Source organism: Physeter macrocephalus, chromosome 1 (genome assembly GCF_002837175.3).
Source record: "Physeter macrocephalus isolate SW-GA chromosome 1, ASM283717v5, whole genome shotgun sequence".
Classification (NCBI taxonomy): Eukaryota; Metazoa; Chordata; class Mammalia; order Artiodactyla; family Physeteridae; genus Physeter; species Physeter macrocephalus.
In genome coordinates, this window is record NC_041214.2 from 29,707,172 (window position 1) to 29,726,090 (window position 18,919).

Below are 18,919 nucleotides of genomic sequence, written 5' to 3' on the forward strand. Positions count from 1 at the left end.
AGCCTGCGCTCTAGAGCCCGCGAGCCACAACTACTGAGCCTGCGTGCCACAACTACTGAAGCCCGTGCGCCTAGAGCCCCGTGCTCCACAACAAGAGACGTCACCGCAATGAGAAGCCCGCGCACCGCAACGAAAAGTAGCCCCTGCTTGCCGCGACTAGAGAAAGCCTGCGCACAGCAATGAAGACCCAACACAGCCATTAAATCAATCAATCAATAACGCCCTTTATTCAAGGGAAATGAAAACGACCACACCCAAACACTTGAAAGCCAACCCAAAAATGAGTTTAATAAGCCTCAGAAGAGTCCCTCTTCATTCATCTCCTAATCTTCCAGTGGCAGTGAAGGAAGGCTGGGGGGTGGCATGGGGAGAGCAGGGGGATGATTTCTATACATGTGGTATGTTAACCTTCCAGTCGTAAGACTTAAAATGAAACAAATGTCAGAGTAGGTAAGTCACAGACTAATTTTAATATGCTCTGCCACCACGCATGTTGCCTGCCGGGGCCCCGCCTGTCTGAGCCACATCCCCTCGCTGCTGTCCTGCCCCTTAGTTCCTCGTGCCTGATGTTAGAGCGTGGTTGTGCCTCTGTTCTGCCCCAAATCTCTTAGAAATACGTGAGCGGCAGGGAGATGGTAGTACAGCGCATGGGTTTTAGCGTCAGAAAAACCTGGGTCTAAATCCTGCCTGTTCCAGTACAGAACAGCTCACTAAGCTTGAGACAATGTCTCTAGGCCAGTGCTGTCCAATCAGACTTGGTATGATGATGGAAATGTTCTGTATCTGCACTGTCCAGTGTGGTGGCTGCTAGCCTCATGTGACTGCTGAGGACCTGAAATGTGGCTAGTGTGATAGAGGAATTTTTAATTGTTTCATTTTAGTTAATTTAACTTAAATAGCTACATGACTAATGGCTACCGTAGTGGACAGAGCAAGTCTAGAAAATGGAGAATTCTCCCTCTTATGGAGGATCCCCATGTGATAATGGACATGAAATACCCCGATAAAAGGCTCTACTATTAAACCATGTCCTGCCCTGAAAGACCTTCAGAAACGAGTACTGACACAATCTGGACCACTTCCCGTACTGAGGCGGCATCTCTGTGAATCTGCCTGGGTGGGTCTGCTTCAGTCACAAAGCGCTAACACTGGTGCTAGCTACCTCCACACAGGTGTGCAACTCTGACTTTCTAAACACTGCCTGACGATGCAACTGATGCTGTCTGGCGTAAAGAAGTTTGCTTCTTCCTTTTTTTTTTGTCCTGATCATGCTGATTAAACAAATGGATTTTCAGAAACCTTTTTTTTTTTTTTTTTCAGAAACCTATTTTTAATTAAATTCTTATGTGACACTCTTTGACATCTCCTTAACATTGTTTCCAGATAGAAAATATTTCTCATTTCAGTTAAACTAATAATATCATTGTATACCAACTGCTTTAAACTAGACAATCTATCTATCTGCACAGGTTAAAAATATACAAAGACATCCATTTTAAGAAACACAAATCAAGCAGCACCAATTTTATTTTATAGCATTTATTATAGTAAAAGTTGCTCTTGTAAAACACTAGTGATTTTTGGTCCGTATCTTATTTTCCATTTGACGTTAAAATATTTTACATTATTTACAAAATAAATTGCAATATTTGATACATAATTTTTTTTCCTGACCTTTGGAACATTACAGTTTCAAGTAACTAAAAAATAAAAACATGGTGACAAAATGTACTGAAAAGTACATACTGAACATATTTAATCACCACAGTAATTTAAAAGTCCTGATCTTCTTAAGATTAAAATTCATTAACATGAAGTCATTCAGGAATCTCTGGGATTTCTCTATTATCCACAATGAGAGTATGAATAATCCCTTCTTTCCGCTTCCCACTACTGACAGCCTTTATGTAACAGTCATGGTTCCCAATACTGAAGTGAGTTTCAGTCCCGTCATCTACAAACTCACCCTGGGCAAACAAAAGAAGGAGGAATTAGTGTTCCAGAAACATTTATCTTTGTCTAGAGCATTAACATCACCTAAAAAGGGAGGTATAATGAAGTACATATTAGTTCAATGTTAAACTTTGCAAGATTAAAGTTAGAAGCTTGTATTTAGATGCTTTTACGTCTCTGTTATGAAGGTTTCTTATTTGTACCCCCTACAATCTTTAAGAATCTTAAGTTTCAGAGAAAAAAAAATGTACCTAATGGCTATGTGTCTATAACATATACTATGTAGACAATGTAGACTATTTTCAAAAGTAAAAATAATAAACCTGATAGCAAACATTTATTAGTGATTTATTCTATACAAAGAATGGTTTACATGCATTATTTTATTGCATCCTCACAATAACCTGATTGGAGTACGATTACTGTCCACATTTGATATGTGAGGAAACTGAGGCACAGAGTGGTTAAATTACTTGCTGAAGGCCCCAGTCAGTAAAGGATGGAGTGTTCTTAACCACTCTGAAAATCTGATTCCCCAGTGTATAAGGTGGCTTACAATAAATACATAACATAAAAAATAACAGAAAACCAAACACTACTGAGTCTAGACTTGCTCTGTCCAGTACAGTAGCCACTGGCCACATGTGGCAACTGAGCATGTAATGAGGTGGGTCTAAAATGAGATACTGTTAAGGGTAAAATATACACTGGATTTGGAAGACTTAGTATGAAACAAAGAATGTAAAATAACTCAGTAGAAACTTTTTATATTTATTACATGTTAAATGATAATATTTTTGATATACTGATTTAAATCAAATTTTTATTAAGATGAACTTCACTGTAAAACTTTTGAAATCTGGCCACTAGAAAAGTTATATATGAAGCTCACATCTGTGACTCTCATTTCTATTGAACAGCACTGATCTAGAGTAAAAAGATGGGGGCCAAGTAGTACAGAGAAGGAAGAACAGGAGGCTTAGAGGATAAAAATGAATTATGCAAGGAAGCACCATCAGACTCACAACTTGGCTATGAGCTTCCTGGCAGCCAAAGCAGACAGAGCAAGGCCCCGTAGCTAACATTATCTAACCAAAGAAAGCACAGGAGGCATCAGAGAGGGAAGCTTTTTCTTAGCTCTGGGAAGAGTCTGGCCAACACGGAGGTGTACTGACCACAAGGACTGGGGGTGCTGGTCCTGGAGTCTAGTGTATTTTTACCCCTTTTCACATTGAGCTTTGAAAAAATCCTTCAGGTCATACTTCTGTAAAAATCAATTTAGAGGGCAGAGGAAGGGTTGAATAATACAATCCTTGTAAGTAGCTTCTTGGTAATTTGACAGATACAGTCTTGGTCACGATGCTTTGAAATGGAAAGGAAATGGAGAAAATAAGAGCAGGTGTGTATAGTGCTGGGGAAGACTGCCCGGATATGGAACTGCCAGGCAAACTAGGTTGTAGTTACAATGAGGAGGCAACTGGGTGAGACAGAGCTATTGTCCAAACACTTGTGGTTTCTTGTCAATTACTGAGGAACAAAGACATTGTGTATGGACATTATTTTCAAATTCCAACTTATTTACAATCACATTCTTAAATCTCTCTTTACATTTGCACTGGAGAATTCCTGGAGGGTGGAAGGAATGGGATCCCAAACTGCAGACTCTCCACCTAGAGAATTCCAGGGTAGGAAAGAGAGAATAGGAAGGACTAGCAGATGTGGCGTCGGGCACACAGTAGGCATGGAAACTTAAGCTGGTCCAAAAGAAGACATAAAATACTGAAGAGCTCTCTAAGCCTCTCTGCATAAAAGTCTCGATGGGTAGGTTTAACCCAGAGGGTGGATCAAACTCTGGAGGATCAATTTTGAGTGAGCCCTGGTTACATTTCCCTTCAAGAATTAAAACTAGGATTAATAAAGAGAAAAGCATTAATCTTTGTAACTTTTGATTTCTGGCTTGGGCACTTCCTTAGAAGCAGATTGGCTATAAGACCCAGCTAGTCTGCTGAATAAATTCATCCCAGACCTTCCCTCCAAGCACATCTCCTCACCTTCCCAGACCTACAATAGAGAAGGGAGATAACAGCAGCAACCACAACTTGCAACTAGCTAAACTGTGCCAGGGGAAGAGAGCTTCTCATGCTCTCTAGCCCTGGTGTTCATGTCTGAAGCCATGAAAGGGGACAACCAGGGCTGGTATACCGCCTGCTTGCCAGCTGACCCCAGAACGCATGGGAATTTCCACCCACCGATTTCAGCTCCTGCTCCCACACTCCCAGCTGTCCCGGACCGCCTCCCCTGCTTCACTTCCTCCCCTGCTGTACATACCACTATTATTTCCTTCCCACTTGAGATGCACTCCTATATTCACCTCACCACAGCCCTAACAGTGCAAGCAGCAAAAGCCCAACACACTGGGGTTTGGATGGGGATTTCATCGTGCTCGGCTTCAATGGGTGGGGTAGCCTCTTAGCACTGCTACTCTACAAATTCCACTTGTCTTCTGGGGTTCGTGACAGTGCCCTTTCCTACCTGCCTTTGTGTCACCTGACACTGTGTGCCTCATTTCTTTTTCACAACCTTTGCTTTTAGAAAAGTACTATCTGCTTTGAGTGTATGGTGTAAAGCCTTCCTATTCAGAGTGTGTGACCTGTGGACCAGCAGCTCTGGCAACACCTGAGGACATGTTAGAACATGCATTTTAACAAGATCCCAACTGATTCTATGCATGCAAGTTTGAGAAGCAGTGGTATAAAGCACCCCTTTAACCTGGATAAACACAGGAGGACTCAACCTTTGGGGAGGACTTTTTTTTTTTTTTTTTTTTTTTACAAACCCTTGTGTTGAGCACTGACTTTCAATAAGTTTGCAGCAAGGGAGCTGCTCTGCTAGGTACGAAACCCGGACCCAGAAGCAGATCGTCTACGAATGGTTTAGCACCAGGGTCCCCACGAAACGGGCGTGATGGGCGAGGGGGCGGCCACCTTTCCAGCCGCGCCCGTGTCCCAGGACGAAGGGCTCCGCACCGGACCCCGGTGCCGACGCGCGGCAGGTTGTGCTGCGCTGCACCGCGCCGGGCAGGATTTTGTAAATGTGGGAACTCTTTTCAGGGTAGAGGCTGGTCCAGGAGAGGAAAGGTAGAGTATGAGCTTGGTGCCAGACATAAGTTGTTACCAAACTCTCACCGCCCCAGGCACTGCCCAGGAAAGGTCTTCAGATTTTGGAGTCAGGATTACTTCATCTCTTTTTTGTTTTTAACCAAGAGGACCTTCGTTACTTATAAAATCTCCATAGTTAGGAAACACAGCAACGTTTCAATGGTCGCTCACGCACATGGTGAGAGTAATCGAAAGGTCAACTTACTGCTGTCTCCATTTTTTTACCATTGCACCATACATCCATAGTGTCTTTTTCTGTAAAAGTAACAGATGAAAAAAAAATTATAATCTGTGATTTAAAGTTAACACTGTATTATTTTAAGAAGAGTTTGTTACACTGGATTTTGAGAACTCCATTAATTCCATTCATGGCTTTGAAATTCTTCCAAATTTGAAGAAACTGTTTATCTTTTGTTCGCACATGAAATAAAAATGAAAGCAATCTTTTAAGAGAAAATCATGATCCCAGTACAAATTCATGAAGACTTGTTAAAGAAACTCTTTAAAGGAGGATGCAGACAAATGAATGCGAAGAGGGACCTTTCCACACAGAATGTCTTTTTTCATATCATCTGAAATGTTTTAATAAAATTTTAAGGTCTGGTTGTGAATCAAAGAAGGGTTTACACACTCCCAGGATTACAATGTGTTTCCATTTAGGATACCAATATATTTCAGCAAATTAAAGAGTGCTTTTGGCTTTTTAAAAACCTACGTACTTCAAGTAATGTAATATTTGACCTTATCCCTTTTTTTAAATTTTTTGGATTATAGCAAGTATTGCTTTTCTTTTTTTTTACTGGAGCATAGTTGATTTACAATGTTGTGTTAGTTTCAGGTGTACAGCAGTGATTCAGTTACACACACACACACACACATACACACACACACACACACACTCTTTTTCAGATTCCTTTCCCTTATAGATTATTACAGAACATCGAGTAGAGTTCCCTGTGCTATACAGTAGGACTTTGTCATTTATCTATTTCATATATAGTAGTGTGTATTTGCTAATCCCAGACTCCTAATTTATCCCTCCCAGAACGTCCTTTAACATCAGTGACTAGATGATTCCTCCTGCCTCTCACTAACCCGACTGGATGATGGCACAAAGAGACCACCAAAAATGGCTACCTTGCTGTTCATACAGGACAGATAGCAATTTAGCCTTAAATTTCATACTGGATAGCACAATAATCTCTATTCATTTTGTTTTGGTTTCACTTTTGGGAAAATTACTGGATCATAAGAAAAAAAATATAGGTATAGTACTTGATGGACTGTTCAGAGTACAGTGCTGACACAATAGAGCAAAATGCTGCCACGATACACTTGGGCATTAGCTAAGGGGCCGCAGCTCACTCCAGGGAGGTGTGTACATGTGTGTGCGTGTCACAAATGCATGTGCATTTTGGAGGAGGATCCCTAGAGCCACTTGTGAATGTCAATGTCCCAGGGAGTGGCAGGTGGGAGGACTGCACTCATTAAGCAGCCAGAAGACGAGCTTTGGGTGTTATAACGAAGACTAGAGAGAAGTGGGACCTGTGTGTGCACATGGAGCCCAGGAGTCAAAACCTGCCTGGGCCCCAATGTTCACTGCAGCACTATTTACAATAGCCAGGTCATGGAAGCAACCTAAGTGCCCATCAACAGATGAATGGATAAAGATCTGGTACATATATACAATGGAATATTCCTCAGCCATAAAAAGGAATGAAATTGGGTCATTTGTAGTGACGTGGATGAAACCAGAGACTGTCATACAGAGTGAAGTAAGTCAGAAAGAGAAAAACAAGTATCGTATATTAACGCATATATGTGGAATCTAGAAAAATGGTACAGATGAACCGGTTTGCAAGGCAGAAATAGAGACACAGATGTAGAGAACAAACGTATGGACACCAAGGGGAGAAAGGAGGGGTGGTGGTGGGATGAATTGGGAGATTGGGATTGACATTTATACACTAATATGTACAAAACAGATAATGAATAAGAACCTGCTGCATAAAAAATAAATAAATAAAATTAAATATAAAAATTCAATTCAAAAAAAATTACATGCTTTCTTCTGGTAATTGTTTGCATTTAAATTTCAAATCCTTAAAAAGTACTATTCACATTAAAAAAAACCAACAAAACAAAACCTGCCTGGGTGTCAAGGCTGAGATGCCTTGACACTGACAAGCCGTCTACTCCAGGAACACGGCCTTTTCTCCCTGCACCTCAAGATGGGAGCCTCACTTAGAGAGTGGAGAAAGGACTTTGAACTGGGCTAGAGAGAGAGAGAGAAGGGCAGAAGGGCCCAGGAGGTATGGCGGGGGGAGCCCAATGGCAGCCTGAGTGGGGAGCATCTACAGCCACAGTTGTGGGGAAACCCAGCTCAGCCGTCTGGATCAGAGCACAGGGTGCTCAAATAAACCATGACGGTGGTGACAATCGGAATTTTATTTAGTGGGCCAACTGAACGTGTACATGTACTCAGATTTCCTATAATAGCTGTTATTAACATGCCTCTGAAGAACATTGCTAATCCAGAAGCCATAAAAGAAAAGGGGTAAGTAAACCTGACTACATGAAAGTAAAAAAGATTTCTGCATGATTAAAAAAACACATGCATACGTATAAGTAAAGTCATATGATAAATGACAAACTGGGAAAAATACTTGAAGCTCACAATACAAAGAGCTAATTTTAGTAACAGAAGGACTCCTAGCAATCAAGGAGAAAAAGACCAACAACCCAAGAGAAAACAGGTCAAAGGACACATACAGGCATTATCAGAAAAGAAACACAAAAGGACCTTAAACACATGAAGAGAGGCTAAACCTCACCCAGTTTTGAAAGAGGCAAATAAAAAACATGCTGAAATACCATTTTTCACCTAAAAGTAAAGTAGCTGGTGAGCCACTACATTTCTAAACACAACACTGTAAAATTCTGGAAAATAAAGATGAGCCCCCAAAAGCTTCCAGAAAGAAAAAACTAATGAGATTCAGACTGGCATAGAACTTCTCATTCAAAACAATGGAGAATAGAAGACAATGGAACAAGGCTTTCAAAATTTCTCAGGGGAAAAAAAAAAAACACATTTTAAAGCAAGAAGTCTATACTCAGCAAAAGTATCAACTTTGTATAAGGTTCACATAATATTTAGCTCCTAGACACCCTTTATTAGGAAATCACTTAAGGATATTTTCCAGTAAACAAAGGTGAAACTGGCAGTTGTGGGATTCAATAACTGATGGAACTAAAGCCAGGCTTCCATGAAAGCAAGCCCAGGACGGCCACTGGGCAGCAGGCCTGGGAAGCAACTATCTAGTTCTGAACAGGAAGTCAACAGACACCCAAGAATACTATCATTAAGAATGAGAAGATTTCGAAGCAATAGATAATACGAGTAAAAAATGCAAACAGACATTGGAACATGGGCAAAGAAGACATATTTCCATTTTCAACAAGAAAAGAGAAAAGCCACCAGAAGAGCCCAGAAAAACAAGTGACTAAAAAAAAAAAAAAAAAAAAATCAAGGTCCAATTGTGAAGAAAACAAAAAATGAGGTATAATTTTGAGAAACTGGAAGATTATAGAACAGAAAACCCACTTGACCTTGACACTAAAAACAACTTCCTTTGAGTGGCACAGTGGGTGTGACAATAATACAGAGAAAGAATGTAACCATGGCCCACTCCAAAGATATTTACAAAATCACAATAATATAAATGTTATTTATTGGTTTTCAATTTTAGAATCAACCTATAGAAAAAACACAGGAGAACACAGTTATGGCTACAGAACAGAATACAAATATTAACTTCTCTGATGATGTCAAAGAAAAGGTAGAGAAGACAGAAGTTGAAGGTGGTAAAGGTGGGAGAGGAGCGGCGGGGGAACTATATGTTCACAGCCTCATCTTACTCAACAGGGGATGAAGTAAATTTGAAAGCGGATGATGAAGATGGTGGTAGCGGCAGCAGAGGCATGAGTTTTTTACTGTCTCCAAATTTCCCCTGCTAAAACAGACAGGGCAACAGAACGAACCAAAGACCCCATGGACAGTATCTACACCACAAACTCTACAATACCAATAGGTGGGGGAACCACAGGCAACTACAAGACCGTAGCTGTAGTATCGGCAACCATGCAGAAGGAAGCAGAGGGAAGCAGCAGAGCCTCTGGTGGACCTAAGAATCCCCAGACGGCAGTCCCAGTTCTAACTGGAGCGTTCGGAGGGGGGATGTGTGAAGAGAAGCTGAACTAGAAGGGGTTTTACATCCTGACTGTGGATGGGGTGTGGGAGCGGCGGGAGGGGTCTGAAAGGGCTACAGCAGTCTGGGCCCCAGGAACCCTCAAACCAACCCGCCGAAGCTCCCTTCCAGTACAAACCCCACACTGAGAAGAAACTTGTGGGAAGACAATCCAAACTGAGCACCCAGGGAAACGAGAGTAAAAGAAAGAGAAAATCTAGAAAAAACGGGGTAAGGAAACAGCAGCCATCTCAGAAAATGTGCCCCAGTGATTTTTAACATCATCCAAAAACGACAGAAAAGGGAACTCAAGAACCTGAAGTTTAAAAAGCTACACAAAACCACACTCCCTTCTATAAATTCAGAAAAACTAAGATCATATAAGAATTATCAAAGAAAGGTATTGAGCTCTAGATCCATACAAAATTGTAAGAAAAAAGAACAGACTACCATCATTATAGACAATAGAAGCATCAGAAAGACATGCTTCCATGAAAGGTAAAGCTGTAAAATACTATTTCAAAATGAGCTGAAAGAAATTAAGAAAATCATACAAGATATGAAAGAATGACTAAACAATGATTAGAAAAACTCTGAGAAATGAAGTATAGAACTCAGTAAAAATTAGAAATAAAAATAATTCCAGAAATGAGGACTAAACTAAAAGGAACACAAAACAAACATAATAAATAATTCCTTAACAGAAACAGAAAATGAAGAGGAGGAAAATTTTTTAAATCAAAAAGAAATAAAGATGACAGTACAAGTCACAGGCTGGAAGAAAATAACTGCAAAACGTATCCGATAAAGAACGTGTATCTAAATATCTTTGTTACATTTTTAGAATTATTGATTGACAGGAAGTAGTTAAATGGCAACCTAGACATAGTCTTTTAAATATACCTGAAGCCGAAATGGTTGAAAAAATTAATCTGCTTTTTTCTCATGATACATAAAACAAATCTCATAATGCACTAAAGATTATGGTTCCAATTTTTTTTAACTCGTTATCTAAAATATACTAAGAACTCTTAAAATTCAACAGTAAGAAAGAAAACAAACCACCCAATTGAAAAATGGGCAAAAGCTCTATAGAAACAGCTCACCAAAGAAGATACACAGATGGCAAATAAGCATATGAAAAGATGCTCAACACCACATATTATTAGGGACTTGCAAATTAAAAGTGAGATATCATTACACACTTATTAGAATGACCAAAATCCAAAACACTGGCAACACTGCTGGCAAAGATGTGTAGTAACAGGAACTCTCACTCATTGCTGGGAGGAACACAAAATGGTACAGCCACTTTGGAAGACAATTTGGTGGTTTCCTATCCTCTTCAAGAAAAATTGACCCAATTTCTTTAATAAATAAACCATACAGGAGTTTTTTGGTTTCCTTCTTTTCCAACTATGTGCATTTATTACCTGATAAACATTTTTCATTCTTAAAAAACTTTTTAAGGTATTTTCTAGCATTCAACTAGACTATATACTCTTTTTTTTTTTTTAATAAATTTATTTATTTTTGGCTGTGTTGGGTCTTCATTGCTGCATGTGGGCTCTCTCTAGCTGCAGCGAGCATCCTATCCTCTTCAAGAAAAATTGACCCAATTTCTTTAATAAATAAACCATACAGGAGTTTTTTGGTTTCCTTTTTTTCCAACTATGTGCATTTATTACCTGATAAACATTTTTCATTCTTAAAAAACTTTTTAAGGTATTTTCTAGCATTCAACTAGACTATATACTCTTTTTTTTTTTTTAATAAATTTATTTATTTTTGGCTGTGTTGGGTCTTCATTGCTGCATGTGGGCTCTCTCTAGCTGCAGCGAGCAGGGGCTACTCTTCGTTGTGGTGAGCGGGCTTCTCATTGCGGTGGCTTCTCTTGTTGAGGAGCACGGGCTCTAGGCACAAGGGCTTCAGTAGTTGTGGCACGTGGGCTCAGTAGTTGTGGCTCGTGGGCTCTAGAGCACAGGCTCAGTAGTAGTGGCGCACGGGCTTAGTTTGCTCTGTGGCATGTGGGATCTTCCCAGACCAGGGCTCAAACCCGTGTCCCCTGCCTTGGCAGGCGGATTCTTAACCACTGCGCCACCAGGGAAGCGCTAGACTATATACTCTTAAAAGACACAGACAAAGTCTCTTCATTTATGTATCCTCAAGGCCTGGTACACAAACTGCCATTTAAGAGGTTCTCAATATTACCTAAATAAATGAATTAATGAATTAATGAGATGATCTACATAGTCTTAACTTAGTGATACGAGAAGCAGGAAATACTAAGAGTAACCAGAAGAGTGAAAAGGTAGTAAATATTTGTCTTGCAAGTTTTGTAGGCCCAATAGAAACTGAGAGCACAGATGGCAATCTGTAATAGCAGAACTTAGCTTAAAGAGCAATGGCTTACTTTTTATTTATTTTTTTATTTTTTATTTTTTTGTGGTACGCGGGCCTCTCACTGTTGTGGCCTCTCCCGCTGCGGAGCACAGGCTCCAGACGCACAGGCTCAGCGGCCATGGCTCACAGGCCCAGCCGCTCCGCGGCACGTGGGATTCTCCCGCACCGGGGCACGAACCCGTGTCCCCTGCATCGGCAGGCGGACTCTCAACCACTGCGCCACCAGGGAAGCCATCTTTTTATTTTTTAATCTACTTTATCTGGACTGATGATTTTGATCTGCTGCAGTCCTAAACCTATTGCTACCTAGAGAAAAATTCCCTTTTTACTGATGAATCTTTAATTTCCAACTGCCTTTAGACATGCTTTTAAAGAGAAATATCAAATAATAACAAATGTCTACATCAATTTCTTTTTTTAAACCCAAGTTTATAATCCTTGAATTCATCACTATAAAATCTGGCTCTCATATTTTCCATATAAATCAGTCGATTCAATGAATACTTCATTTCCACAGGACACATGAGAAATACAACTGCACTGAACATTCTCTCCTATTCAAAGCTCCCATAAACGGTCTGGACAATTAGAGGAACTAATTAAATGGCCACCATAAAAAGCCAATAAATTCTGCAGAAACGGCTCTCACTTACCCAGCACAACTCTAAAGTCCTCACCATCCAAATGTAATACCCAAGTATTGGTGGTTTTTGATCTGTTCTCCATATACTTCTTGAGACTTTTCCCATTAATTTCCAGAGTATATTCATAAGCAAAACCACTGACAGCATCTATATTTATGGTTGCTTTCATCTTTGCAGCTCCAACACAGAAGGTTTCTTTGCCCACTAATTTGAACATCCATTCTTTTCTTATCTCTTCCTAAGTAATAAAATATAAAAGTTGAAAACACATAAATGGAAGAAAATTTAATATTTTCATGATACAAAGGTTTTAGAAAATAAAGTCATTTTAACTTTAAATATTAGATGTTATGGTCTATGAATTGCACAACTATTATTAGTTTGCTTTGTATGGCAAAATGATACAGGCCAATATATAAAGATAACCACTGTAAGAGAAAAGCCTTGCATTCACACATGAAGAATCTACATTAGCAAAATCAGGCTTCCCTGTACACCATATTTTACGAAGTAACATTTTTTCCTACCTTCCCATCTACATATACCACTCGTTTGCCTGATGTGGTCCCATGTTCGAATTCAATCTTATGGACTCCATCACTTAAAGCAACATCCCAAACAGCTACGAGATCTGTCATTTTTTCCAGGCTGTAAGGAGGGCTAAGGGAGTAAAATTAAGCAATTATAATAGGCCAAAACAGTAACAGAATAACCAATTAATCCTTCTAAGGTGAAAATATCAGATTTTAAAAAGCCCTGAAATTATAAAATATTAAAGTGATATTAACTAAGAAAGCCTACTTACAGTACATGTAACTATCTTCTCCCTCTTATGCATTCTTCTTTTAAGATGAAATTACTATATATGGGTATATGGTCAGATAATTCCAAAGTCACCTTAATATAATAGGATTAAGAATCAGTAGTTTATCCACGACAGTATTCTAAGCTAGGCCACAGAATAATGCTTGGAAAGGTCAGTAAAAAGTTTCTACTTCTCCCTCCCGTCACTTAAAAAGCACAGTATTTAATTTTGGTTTTACTTTTTCAGATCCAATCACTCTAAAGCAAGAATCCTCAAAACATTTTATACTTAAACCAATAACTAGGGATTAATTTTTTTTAAAAAGGTTCTAATTTATAATACTAAGACTGAGGAAAAAAGAAGTCATGGAAGAAATGTTCTATAATAGATATAAAAATGTTATGGAAGATAGTAATCTTGTCATTATTACAGGAAATCTTATTAAAAATATAAAGGATTCTGTTTTGTCAAGTTTCTGGCACAATTTAAACACACAGTTTATATTAATATTTTAATATAAAATATATATTATATGTGTGTTCTATGTGAATAACCTGTTATGTATAATGCATATGTAACATGTAAGTACTATTTTGATACTGATATAGATCTTTAGCTTTGAGAGAAGTAACATTACAGCAATAATGATCATAGCTAACAGTTATTTAGTACTTACTGTGTGTCAATCACTGTGCTAAGAGCTTTATATATATATTAACTCAAAGAATCCTCACCATGAGGTGGGTACTATCATTATCTCTATTTATAGATGAGGAAACTGAGGCTCAGAGAGGCTAAGGGCTTGTTTAAGGTCACAATGACAGTAAGTGGCAGATGGGATGTAAGCTTAGGACTCTGGCTTCAGAGTCTGTTCTCTTAACTACATCCTACTCTTCATTCACTCTAATCTCCTTTGTAGGCTCTAAATCAGAGACGGTAAATGGATTTGATATCATTTTGAAGTGACTGCCAAGAATTTTGTGCTGAGACGGATTTGGAGACCTTACATCCAGGTCCTATGGGAAAGGATGCCACATTAGTGCTGGCCACCTCCATGCCAGGTGTTTACCTCCCTTGCTCGAAATCACAGAAAAGCAAAACTATGTGTTCTGCAATATTACAAAATGTGTCCTTTAAAAAGTAGCCTGGATAAATAACTCTCCTGAATGATGAAAACCATCTTGAAAGTTTCATAAGCTAGTTTTATTGCAATGCAAGACATTTACCTTTCGTCATCTTCAAAGATAGGACTGTCATCTCCAGATGCCATGGTTGGCAAAACAGTCTTTAATCCAATTAGCAGCCAGGAAAGAGAAAAGGAGAATTGCAGCAAAGAAAGACTGAGAGCAACAAAGATGACACCTGCAAAGAGTTTCTAACTCTGCAATCCATTTCTTAAATTGCATGCAGTTTCTGATGAAACAGCGTTTACATACAATAGAATTGCAATATCTAATTTTCAGGGAAAGAAGTTAAATCACGCAAATTAGCCAATCATATTTTTACCTGTTATGGATTTATAATTTCCTAAAACCAGAGAATAAACTCTAGTTTATGCCACTGAACTAGGGAAGCCAGGGAAGCCCCCTGAACTGTACATTTTAAAACGGCAAATTTTATGTCATATATATTTTATCACAACTTAAAAAATTAATACTGTAATATACAAAAAACCCATTGAATTATACCCTTTAAATGGGTGAAATGTTTGGTATATGTGTTAAGCTTGCAAGAAGCATCCAGGGATTTGCCAGTTTGCTTTCTGAGAGCAAACTTAATTTGCCCACTTACTCAAGCCCACTTAATTTACTAGTGTCAATAATGAATCCATAAAAGTTACGTAGTTTGCTCAGGTCACTAGAAGAGCCCAAGCCAAAACTAAAGTCCAGAACTCCTGTGTAATTAACTAAACAGTATCTGGGCTGTAATGCTAAAATCAGAAGCACACATAATACTCACACGCATAGGAAACCCCCCACATTTGAAGATTTGGGATTAACAGTTGTACCCCTGCCAAACCTACTGAAAAATAATTTCAACTATTTTTTTGCTCCCAAGATCTACTCTAGTCTAGCCTTTTCAGATATCCAAGGGTGCTCACTCCTTGTAAAAAATGGGAGATTGACAATCTTCTTGGTCTGAAAACAGCCAGAAGCCACAAATTGTTTTTAAAAAGATATTAAGGGCTTCCCTGGTGGCGCAGTGGTTAAGAATCTGCCTGCCAATGCAGGGGACACGGGTTCCAGCCCTGGTCTGGGAAGATCCCACATGCCGCGGAGCAACTAAGCCCGTGCGCCACAACTACTGAGCCTGCGCTCTAGAGCCGGTGAGCCACAACTACTGAGCCCAAGGGCTGCAACTACTGAAGCCCGTGCGCCTAGAGCCCGTGCTCCGCAACAAGAGAAGCCACCGCAATGAGAAGCCCGCTCACCTCAACGAAGAGTAGCCCCCGCTCCCCGCAACTAGAGGAAGCCCGCGCGCAGCAACGAAGACCCAACACAGGCAAAAATAAATAAATAAATAAATTAATTAAAACATTTTAAAGATATTAAAGAAGTCCTTAGCACCCATAAAAGCGATCCAACAGGCAAAGAAAAGCTAAGCATTTTGGAATGAAAGCTAAAGATTCAAAACACATTGTACCTAAAATAAATCCCTCTTTTTTTTAGCACCTTATATATTTGTGGATTTTTCTAGTCTTAAAAATATTTCTTACGGGGACTTCCCTGGTGGTCCAGTGGTTAAGGCTTTGCCTTCCAATGCAGGGGGTGCGGGATCCATTCTCGGTCGGGGAGCTAAGATCCCGCATGCCTCATGGCCGAAAAAACAAAACATGAAACAGAAGCAATACTGTAACAAATTCAATAAAGACTTCAAAAATGGTCCACATTAAAAAAAAAAAATCTTAAAAAAAAATTTCTTAGGATATCTCCTATGAAAGTGGAGGGTATCCTGCAACTATCAAAGCAAAGAGAATACATAGCAATAGAGTAAGCCAACAGCATAATATAAACTTAAATAAGCATCCTTTGCAAATCAGAGTAGACTTTGGGATATCATTCAAAATTTGCTCTACAAATTTTAGAGACTCTAGAAAGTTCAGTAATTCACCAAACTTGAAAGAACGGCCCAATTTTCCATTATAAGGAACTTCAAATATTATCACACTAAGATAAGGCATGGTACCATATTAATTATAATTATATTTCATATAAAGTATAAAAGACAACACAGCAAATTAGAAAGGTTAGAAATCAAGATCACAGAAAAAAAATTTTTCCCTCAACTATCAACATTCATTTATACATTCAACATTTATTTATAGAAGTATCAGTTTAAGGTGTTGAAGAAGTTTTGGAAATAGTGGTGACGGTTGCACAACATCATGAATGTACTTTATGCCACTGAACTGTACATTTTAAAACGGCAAATTTTATGTCATATATATTTTATCACAACTTAAAAAATTAATACTGTAATACATAAAAAACCCGTTGAATTATACCCTTTAACTGGGTGAACTGTATGCTATATGAATTATATCTCAACAAAACGGTTTTAAAAAAAAAAAACCCAGGTGCCCTGCCAGTAGTGTTTCTTGGAATATGATTACACCTATAACCAAGAGATGATCACAGCTGTCCATGTCCCCGATTTCTACCTTACTCATATGAATAATGAGAAATATCTGTCTCACACAGATCTCTAAGCTACAAATTGGACTTAATAAACACATGTCATATTCTAAATTCATCCACCATACATACATTTAATTATCACGACCATGTGACCAAACTGGAAAATGATCATTACAAAGAAAAATCCCCTGTATTTCAGCACAAAGTTTTAAGAATGTAAATAAAAAGGATGGAAAAACAAATTCCATTTATTTTCACTGATAAGGACAATGTCACTCACTCACTTGAAACTTTACATGTCTTCAAAGGAAGCTTTCTGAGTATCTGGTGACATACCCATCAGCATAATCCTTTAAAATCCCTTCCCTAGCAACCCAGCATCCATGTATCAGAGAGTATGACTTAAATATAAAAGTTTCCACTGTTCATCTAATCCCTGGTGGAATTTTGCTTTAACTTAGGTTTAGTCGTATTGGAGACTGTAATGGTTTATCCAAGCTAAACCTAAGTCAGTTTTAAAAATTATTAAAGAACTCACAGTTCCTTTTCAGCAAAGCTCTAGGTAAGGCCAGCTACAAGGCAGGTCAAACTTAAAGAGGTGCTGACACCACACCGTCCGCCCGATCCCTTGTGAAGCACTGGGATCTCCAGCAAAGTATGTCAGAAAGCTCCCTAAGCCAGGTGTTCCCAAATGCGAGGCACAAAAACGGAAATAACTTTTCCGAGGTGCATTTTTGCAACGTATACCACAAGCCTTACGAGGGATTCTCTCTAAACAAATAATCGTGCTCAAAAAACCAGACGGAACAGTGCTCAACGAATTGCTTTTTGTAATAGCTAAGAACTGAAAACCACCTGTATGTTCACCATCAGAGAGATAATCCATTAAGTAAATCACAGTCCTGTCACTCAGCGAGCGTCAAGCCCCGGACAGGCGCGGTCAACCTGGCCCCAACACAGCCTAGCGCGGCCAATGAAAAGGATGGAGAAAAACATCGAAAGCCGCGCGCAGACGCGTGGGATGTATTAGTAAGACAAAGAAGCCGAGCTGCAGCACTTTATGATCCAGGTTCTGCAAAAATACAGCCCGCTCATGCTTGCAGGGAAAAGGGGACTGGAAGGAAATACACCTTAATGTTAACCCGAGTGTCTCCCGGGAGCGGGGGGTTCGGCTCCCGCGCTTCCTTGCTTGTGCTTTTCTGCTCCACTTTTCCGACGGCGACAAGTATGAATTTATACTCGGGGAGAGGCCGGAGCCGCGGGTCGCTGGGTCTGGCCGGGTAGGGGGGCCCCGCCGCCCGCCCCGGTCCCTGCCCCGCCCGCGGCCCGGCCGCCGGGAGACACCAGGAGCCCCCTCCCCGCCCCCCGTGCTGGCCCGGGCCTCACCGCAGGGTCTCCAGGCCGCGGAGACACCGCCCACCGCTCGGCGCGCCCGCCGCCGCCGCCGCCGCCGCCGCCCGGAGATGGCGGCCGCCAGCGCCACGGCGGGGTCGCCTGGGGCTGCGGGCAGGGGCTTCCGGGGCGGCCGGGCCGCCCCACCTGGAGCGCGGGGCTCACCTGGGCGCTGTGGGCCGCGGCGGGGCTCTGGGCCCAGCGACCGGTGGGTTCCTCCGACTCGGCCACTTAGGCCTCGTCCCGTCGCCGAGAACCAGACGCAGCCTCCGCGGAAGCGAGAGCTCGGCAGGCGCGAGTCCCGAGCGCGCCGACTCTGTCGCTCTTCAGGTCCCCGGGGGTACCCCGCGCAGGCCGCCGTCCTCCTCCCCGCGTGGCGACCCAACCCCGCCCGCTGCTCCCGCCGCCGGCTTTGCGTTCTCACCCCCTCCCTAGACGCCTCGGTAAGAACCAGCGGATAGCCGGCGCCGGTCCGACGCTGGGGAAAACCAGGTTGGCCAAACCCTACCTGCTCTGTAGCCAAGGGGCAGGTAAATCCAATCGTGGCATTCGCTGCTTGAAACCCTGTAAGGCTGCTGGCTATTTCTTTAAAGATCAAAACTCCTTAGGGTTGGCGCGAGGCCCTGTGTTTGATGTTGCCCGTGCCTCCTCTGGCTTCATTTAGATCCTCAAATGTTGC

At 40.7% G+C, this 18,919-nt stretch overlaps 1 protein-coding gene across 5 annotated transcripts; it reads right to left on the reverse strand.

Moving 5' to 3' along the window:
* Positions 1-1,522: 1,522 nt before the first annotated feature.
* Positions 1,523-18,919, reverse strand: FAIM (Fas apoptotic inhibitory molecule). Of its 5 annotated transcripts, none has more exons than XM_007115890.4 (5): positions 18,749-18,916; positions 12,933-13,065; positions 12,415-12,643; positions 5,317-5,366; positions 1,523-1,967 (listed from the first exon to the last, which is right to left on the reverse strand). In XM_007115890.4, the coding sequence occupies exons 1-5, from the start codon at positions 18,787-18,789 to the stop codon at positions 1,818-1,820; spliced, it is 603 nt and encodes a 200-aa protein (XP_007115952.1). In that variant the 5' UTR covers positions 18,790-18,916; the 3' UTR covers positions 1,523-1,817. The 5 variants fall into 5 exon arrangements, with proteins under 5 accessions (XP_007115952.1, XP_023987678.1, XP_023987679.1 ...); XM_024131910.2 differs by lacking the exon at positions 18,749-18,916 and adding an exon at positions 18,406-18,516; XM_024131911.2 differs by lacking the exon at positions 18,749-18,916 and adding an exon at positions 18,235-18,319.